This window comes from Zalophus californianus, chromosome 6 (assembly GCF_009762305.2).
Source record: "Zalophus californianus isolate mZalCal1 chromosome 6, mZalCal1.pri.v2, whole genome shotgun sequence".
Classification (NCBI taxonomy): Eukaryota; Metazoa; Chordata; class Mammalia; order Carnivora; family Otariidae; genus Zalophus; species Zalophus californianus.
The window spans coordinates 70805584-70813958 of record NC_045600.1 but is presented as its reverse complement, the minus strand read 5'-3'; the positions used below and the strand labels follow the sequence as shown (position 1 = coordinate 70813958).

The window sequence follows — 8375 nt, the reverse complement described above, 5'->3', positions numbered from 1 at the left end:
CTAGGTCTTGCAAGGCTGTTTGAAGCGTCTCATTGTTCTATTTACCCAGGGCATGAAGCTCCTAATCCTGGTGAAGACTGCTGGAGGAATGCCCCTCCTATCTCCATAGGAGACAATGCCCTGGGCCACGCCATTACACACCAGGGGGCCCCCGGAGTCCCCCTGAGGGCACGGAGAGAAAGAGACCCTAAGCCAGGCTTCCCCACTGCTCCCCCTGGCTCTCAGAGAAAGCAGGGGTGTGTGGGTGAGATAGATGGGCGGGCGGTGGAGATATGGAAGTCAACCTTCCGGATCTTTCCCTGGCTGGGCTTCAGGCCTGGTTACAGGTACAGTCTCTCACTCAACCCATGTCAACATACCTTCCCCTGTGGCAGGAAAATCCTGCACGTGTATATGTTGTGTTCCCCCAGGACCCGATGGATGGGAAAAGCCCCCACCCCACTCTGCTCTGACCCCACCAGACAAGGGGGCGCAGTGGCGTGGGGGATATAGCTCCTTCCTACTGCCCAGCCTGCCCAGGCTCCCGTGTCGGGCAGTGTTGGCAGACAGATGCCCATGGCCTTACCAAGAAGGCGGACTTCCTCTTCCTTGGGTTGCCCACACAGATTTGCGTTTGGCTGTTGTAGAAATTGAAGCGACTGGAGCACCTCGAATCACTCTGCACGGTTAGCTGCACCTCGTGGAGTCTGTTTGTTCTCCTGTTCAGGCCCAGCTGGCCCCAGCCCGCCACAGTGCACCTGTCCCCGGGTCTCACCCTGGCCCGCCTGCGAGGCAGAGCCACTGGCCTCACCGCGGACGTCTGTCTCATTGGTCTTGCCAGCTGCCAGGAGGGGTGCAGGCGCTCAGGGGCCGCCTGCGCAGCTCATCGGACGCTCCATCCCCACCCCGGGGCTCTGCCCCTGCCTACTCCCCCAGAGTCCCCGCAAGGCGAAGTCCCCCAGTACTGGGCATGGACGGGCGGGGTGGGCAGGCCGCACCTTTAGTAACATGATGTCATTCCTGTTGGTCTGGGGATTATAGTCAGGGTGGCGGGTGGCTCTGCACGCCCTTGTGCGCTGCTGCGTCTGTTCCTGCCTGCGGATGTTGTGGGCCCCCAGGGTGACCGTGATATTACTGCAAAGGAGAGGGGGCCTAGAGGTAGGTGAGAGCCTCAGGAGCTCCGGCCGCTGGCTCTGCACGGCAGGTGGACAGCCCAGGGCGGCAAGATTGCCGCTGAGGGAACTGAGGCGGGGGGGGGGGGGGGGGGGGGGGGGGGGGGGGGCGTGGGGGGTGGTCAGGGGCCCAGCCCTCTGTGCTTCTCCTCAGCCCTGAGCTGGGGGTGGTGCGGGCGCAGTGACTTTAAGTTTTGCCTCCCCTGGAATTAGTTGAGAAATAGCTTAAATTCCTATTTTGAGCCCCAGCATGTGTCTTCATCTCCTGGTTTTTTTTTGATCATGTCCTCCTTTTCTCCTCGGTCGCCCTGGCCTGTTCTCTGCCCCCAAAGTCCCACTGGTGTCTTTTTCACTCCATCGTGGCTGGAGCCCTGCTTTCACTTGGCTGGGCCTGCGTTCACCTGGGCCTGCGGGTCCCGTGGGCCTGCGGGTCCCATGGGCCTGCGGTCCTGGCCCTCCGGGCGCCCCCCAGCTGCTCACCTTCCCCAGCAGTGGGCTGCTGTCAGCACGAAGTCATTTCTCACCAGGAAACCCCCGCAAGCCCTGAGCCCCTCTTGAGACTGGATTCGGAGAAATGCCATATAGGGGTGGGAATGAGGCCTGGCCTCTCGGCCTCCGATGATCTCCCCTGGAAGGAAACATTCGGCACTTATCTCTGCGCTGGCTGAACCAGCACTGTGGGCCCCAGGGTGGTGGCTCCAGAAAGGCTGGCAGTTGGGGAGCGGGGAGAGATGATGCAGGGGAAGGAGGAGCTGGTGGTGAGAAATGGGTCTGCAGGGCACCCACTTTGGGAGAGGGCTCCCGGGTTCTGCAAGAAACACTGCTGGCTCCCCATCCCAGACCTCAGCTCCCTCCCAGCTCCCCAGAGAGCAGCCCCAGCCTCTCTGGAAGTTCCCTGGAACTTTTTTCCTCAGGGAGACTCCCAGGTCCCTCTGAGGCCTGCTCAGGGCCCGCTCATGACCAGCATGGGACTGGTTTTTCAGAATCTAGACAAGAGCTGATGGTAGTTCTTGTGCATTCTTATTGCCTGGGCTTGGACCCGCGGGCAGCGGGATGAATTTAGAGAGTGCATTTATCTCACATGTACTATGTGCTGGGGCAATTCCAAGAGTTAGTTTTATGTACACTAACTTAGGTCTCATAGAACACAAGGAGGTATGCATTGGTATTACTCCCAATTTATAAATGAGGAATCTGAGGAGCTGAGAATTCAAATATCTTGCCCAACGATACAGAGTTAGGAGGTGTCTAGGCAGTCTGGCTCCAGGGTCTAGGAGAGGGGTCGGGCCTGAGGTTGGGGATGGTCACTCACCTGCCCCAGCCCCAGGGGGTAGGAGAAAGGCCATCAGGAGCAGGAGGAGTGGCATCTTCTTGGGAGGGTTGCCCCAGTCAGGTGCTGCAGGTGCTCTCTCCTGCCAGACTTGTATCCCCTGAGAGAGGAAGGAAGTCTGGGGGGCGGGAGGGGGGCTCGAGAACAGTTCCATTCTCCTGCTGGTGTGATAGGTTTCGTCACCCAAGGCTGCCCAGGAGGCTTGCCCACCAACTGCCAGTGATCTGCAACTGCCCATTTCCAAATTGCTAATTTAATTTATACTGTAGTAAGGTGTGGACATGGGTGAATGAAAGACGGGTGTGGGGTGGTGGTGGGATGCGGTGAGGACACCAGGAATAAGTCAGAGGAGGCAAAAGAGGGAGGAGGAAGGTGGCCTGTCTTTACCCTTTGGGTCTGGACCCTCTGCTGGTATCTTTGCTGCTCCCACTTCTTTCTAGAAGTTGTCAAGGCAGATTGAGGAGCTCTCCTGAGTGGGTGCAGGGCACAGCCAGGGAAGGAAAAGGGAAGAACAAAGCTCTGCCACTGATAATTACTTTCTCAGGACACTTGAGCCCCAACAAACGCTCAGTGAAAATTAGGACACAGTTGAAGATTTCTATTTTCCTGCTTCCTACTCAAGGTGAGGGCTTTTGTGTCCCAGAAGGTTCCTTGCACACAGAAAAGACCCTGGCTGAAAGAAAAGCAACTAAGATCCTTTTCATCCATGATATGAGTCCAATTCACCTAATCCTCATTCTCTGCCCCAGAGGCTTCTGAGAAGGAAATGCATGCTTGTTGTGCGGTCTGCAATCCATAAAGAATCACCTATAATACATAAAGAACATGCGCTCCACATCGAGAGCAAGGCGTCGCAGATCGTTGCAGAGTAACACAGACACCCTTAAAAATACTTAGAAGATTCTGTGGACGCACAGAAAAACATGGTAATATGGTATAAATTTTGCAAAAATGTCAGAATTAAAAATTAACACAATTCTTAAACTTTTCCGGCTGTGAGAGCCCCACTTGAAAATATTATGGAAATGAAGCATCCTCTCCTTGTATTTAAATATACAGGATTTTCATAGCTGCAAAGAACTTAATCCCTTCTCTGATACATGCTTAATGGTTGCAACCTCATGAAATTTCTTTATGCATCTGAAAAGTAATATATAGAAAAAAGAGAAAACATTATAACGGCTTTATTAGTGCCTTAGCATTAGGGGTAATTTTACTTTATTGTTACTTAACTTTTTCAACACTTTGCTTTAAAATCATTAGTCTAGCTTTTTTTTTTTTAAAGATTTTATTTGAGAGAGAGCATGGAGGGGTGAGGGTGGAGGGGCTCAGCTCGGGGTCTGCTAAAGTTTCTCTCTCCCTCTCTCTGCCCCTCCCTGCCGTGCGCACATGTGTGCTCTCTCTCAAAAATAAGTAAATCTTAAAAAAAAAAAAAGGTCACAATGGTAAGTTAATTCTGGGGTTGGAGGGCAGAGAAGACATTTTTTTAAAGAGATTTTATTTATTTATTTGGCAGATAAGAGACATAGCGAGAGAGGGACAACAAGCAGGGGGAGTGGGAGAGGGAGAAGAGACACATGGGGGTTTCTGAAATTTGGCCATCGTTGTTTAAGTTTTGGGTACTTTTCATGTGTGTATATTTTGCAATAAAATTTTTTTAAAAAAACCTCTGTTTGCCAGGGTTGGGGATTAGAGAGAACCTTTGGACAGAGAATGGAATGTGGGAGAACAAATAGGAGCACATAGGTTTTTATTTTCTATTTTAATAAAAATTGTGATATTGGAACAAGGAAGACTGTGATACATTTCACAAGATTCATAGCTGGTTACATTTACTTTTGACTGTTTTATTACATTTCCGTCAGTTACAATAGTTTTCTCCTCTGGGAGGTTGGGACATTAAAGTAGGATGTTTCCCACCTCCTCCCAGGCCCCATTTACTGCCCAAATGCAAAACCTCTGGGCAGGCAGTTGCCCGCTGAGGCCGGGACCACTTCCCTCTCTGTCCTTGTGATGCTGCTCTGGTCAGAAACCAATCCGGTTGCTCTTGGCATTGTAGGAGACCAGTGTACTACTGAGGCATTCCGGACATTCTCAGGGCCGCCTTAATATCACATTTAGAAGGACAGAGTGGCAGCTCCTTGAGAAGTTTCTGCTGATGAGCTTGTGATTGTTTTATGGAGCGCCAGTGCGGGGAGAAGCAGGTGTCTGCGCTATTGTCTTCCCACACACACGTGTCTGCTGGGAGTGAGACTTTCTTTGCAAGAACTGGCCTGTGCTCTGTTCCGGTAGGAAAGAACTGGTGACAAAGGAAATTCTAGGTGGACATATTCCCTGAGACTCTCTTCCCCCAATGTTCAGACCATCCGACTCTTCAACAATAGGAGATCAGTAATGCTAATTCTCTTATATTCAATGGGGTGAAATGCTATCCAGCCATTAAATAGCATCATGTTTTAAAGACTGCTTAGTGGCACGGAGCACTCTGCATCATCTAATATTACGTGGAAAAAGTAGAATGTGGAACGGTGTATACAACTTGATACTGATTCTGTTAAAAAAGAACACGGCCAGAACGATCATTTTATGACTCTTATTTTCCCTTTTGTATTAGCCAATTTTTTCTATAATGGCTATGTATTAGTTTTACAGGTAGAACAAAATTTAGGGCCTGCAATCCGTATAAACAGCAAACACTATAAGGAGTTGTGGTAGAGGTGAGCTAGCGGTCTAGCCAAACAATTTCCTTTTCTTCCAGAGGACCTGGGTGCACGCCGTTGTGTAGCCTTACTTGACGTTAGGTGTGACAGTGTGACGCTGGTAGCAAATGGGATGAGTGGAGATGCTGTGGGTACCTTCCAGACCCGGCCTATCACCTGCTCCTGTGCCTGACCATCCAGGTTCTTCCGCTACCTGGGTTTGACCCAGATGAACACAGGGAGTTTGGAAGCCATCTTTAGGAGCCTGAGTCTGGGCTCCTTAATCATGGGCACACATGCAATTTATTGTCCCAGCTGGGACACTTGAGAGTAAAAGGGGCAGGAACATTCATTTTGGACTGTTTGTGAGCAAGAAACAGGTTTCTGTTGGGTTAGTCACTGAACTGCTGAAGTTTCTGTGGTAGAATAGTTAGGGTTATCTTAACTAACACATGTACCAACTTATTTAAGCCTACCTTTTTTCTGATATTTGAGAGAGAGAGAGAGAGAGAGAGAGCACGAGAGGGGGGAGGGTCAAAGGGAGAAGCAGATGCCCCGTTGAGCAGGGAGCCGGATGTGGGACTCAATCCCAGGAGTCCTGGGATCATCACCCGAGCCGAAGGCAAACACTTAGCAGACTGAGCCACCCAGGCGCCCCGAATCCTATAGTTTAAATTATCCAACATAAACATCTCCCTCTGGGGCGCCTGGGTGGCTCAGTCAGTTAAGCAGCTGCCTTCGGTTCAGGTCATGATCCCAGGGTCCTGGGATTGAATCCCACAACGGGCTCCCGGCTCAGCAGGGAGCCTGCTTCTCCCTCTCCCTTTACCCCCTCCTCCCTGCTCCTGCTCTCTCTCTCTCTCTCTCTCTCAAATAAATAAGTAAATCTTAAAAAAAAAAATCTCCCTCTGTTAGTGAATATCTGTTAATGAATTAATTAAATATCTGTTAATGAATATTGTTTTAAAATCTCATTCATATTTAATAAACAGGCTTTTAAGTTATTTAAATAATACATAAAGTTGCAGAAAAATTAGGAAAGTGGATATATAGGAAGAACAAGAAAAGCCTAAAAGGAAAATACATGTGTAAGTAAAAATTTGATTTTTTTTTTTTTTGAGACTAGCATATTCTGCTCTCACAGGCTTCTGACTTAGGTATACCTGGGAGCATCCCTCCATGGGGCAAAATTTAATTGTTTCATAACTTAAAAGTTTCCATAGTGTTTAGTAGTACATAATTTTTAAAAAAAGAATCCCCACATTAGTCCTGGACACTGGTGTTGTTTCTAAGATTTGAGTTGTGTAACAAATCTATAAGGAATGACCGTGCCAGTTTTCTCAGTGTGGTTGATGGGTAGGTCAAGGACTCCTTTGTTCTTCTCTTGCGATTTTTTAGGACCTTTGTATATAAGGTGTGAAAATGCCATCTCTCCATGTCCATACAGAATCTCGGTATTATCATTTTTGTAAATTTTTCTCACCTGTGCTATTGTTAGTGCTGTGAGCACCAGGGAAGACTTGGCAGATGGATGGAGGCACAGTCGTATGCGAAAAATTGGCTTTTATGTGCTTTTCACCTTATTTTTCAATGTGCTGGATTTTGCTTTTTCACATCCATGTGATTTATTTGTTATGCTTTTCAGTGAAATTCTTCCTCTTTTTGATGGTGGTCCCACTTGATTCAGTGTTTATGCAGTTGTCCAGCTATTGTGAATTTACTGGGTTCTGTCATGTCCAACTCACTAGTGGTGTTGTTTGAAGGACGTAGAACCCTGGGACGCCTGGGGGGCTCAGTCAGTTAAGCATCCGAACTCTTTTTTTTTTTTTTAAAGATTTTATTTATTTATTTAAGAGGGAGAGAATGAGAGAGAGAGCATGAGAGGAGAGAGGGTCAGAGGGAGAAGCAGACTCCCCGCCGAGTGGGGAACCCGATGCGGGACTCGATCCCGGGACTCCAGGACCATGACCTGAGCCGAAGGCAGTCGCTTAACCAACTGAGCCACCCAGGCGCCCCAAGCATCCGAACTCTTGATTTCGGCTCTGGTCATGATCTCAGGGTCAGGCTCCGAGCTCAGCGGGGAGCCTGCTTGAGATTCTCTCCCTCCCTCTCTGTATCCCCGCCTCCCCGCTCTGCTCACACAGGTGCATGCGCTTTCTCTCTAAAATAAATAAATATTTTTTAAAAAAGGATACAGTACCCTCAAATAAGGTTATCTGGTCACAGTGAACTATCTTGCACCTGACATGTGGCATTTCATGGGTTTGTGGACTGCAGTTCATGTCTTCTACCTGTGAAATAAAAATGAGGCTGCCGCTCCCTCCTACCACCCTCTCTTCCTCACCTCAGGACGTGGCCTCTACCCGTGCATAGATCTGGACATCTCAGAACGTGTCGGTCTCCAACTTTCTTCCAGTTTCACATTGCCCTTTTGGAACCAAAGTCATGCATGTGAAACTATAATGTGCGATACAGATATGATTCAGGGATTTTAATTATTTTCAAGACAGGCTTTCTCATGGATTCTAAATACAGATCCATTTGTGCCAAACCTGAACTGCTTGGTGGAAGGAGGTGGAAGGGGCATTTAGGAGACATTTCTCATTAAGTTTCCCAATGGCAGGGACAGAGCCAGTCATGTACCTGGGGAGAGAGATTAACATTTGATCCAGGATGGTCTGCAGCCCGGAGCCCTCTGGCTCACAAAGCTGCCGTAACCCAGGTTGACAGCAGGGGGAGGTGGGGTCCTGAGGCCAGGCCAGGCTGTGCCCCCTTGCAGAGAGAGAGCCCCTGGAAACAGGAAACTGAGTCCCCGTGACATGGCCCCCTGGCCTCTTGGGTCCCTGGAGTTACCCCCTTTCTACTGACCAAATTGTTGGGTTGGTGATGGTGGTTGGCTTAGAGAAGAAATTTCTAAGGTCCAGAGGGGATACTTTTTGGGGAGAGGATTGTCCTTCTATAATAGAGTTTAGGCTGAACCAAGGGCTTCTATAATAGAGTTTAGGGCTAAGCACCAAGGAGGTGTAATTGAGAAATTGATGAGAAGCTAGGCAGCATAGGGGTTAGGGAGGGCGGAGGGCTGGGGGAGAAAGGAGGCAGCAAAGCCTGGAGTTGGCAGCAGAAGACTGCCTGGGGCAGTGTTGCTTCATACCGGAAGTGGTTCGGTGAATAAATAAGACCTCAGTCAAGTTGCCT

At 49.3% G+C, this 8375-nt stretch overlaps 1 protein-coding gene across 1 annotated transcript; it reads right to left on the bottom strand.

The window, feature by feature from the left end:
* Positions 1 to 2518, bottom strand: LOC113910206 (cathepsin G-like). The gene is made up of 5 exons (XM_027572148.1): positions 2464 to 2518; positions 1632 to 1779; positions 978 to 1113; positions 566 to 820; positions 1 to 162 (listed from the first exon to the last, which is right to left on the bottom strand). The coding sequence occupies exons 1-5, from the start codon at positions 2516 to 2518 to the stop codon at positions 1 to 3; spliced, it is 756 nt and encodes a 251-aa protein (XP_027427949.1).
* Between the last annotated feature and the right edge of the window lie 5857 nt (positions 2519 to 8375).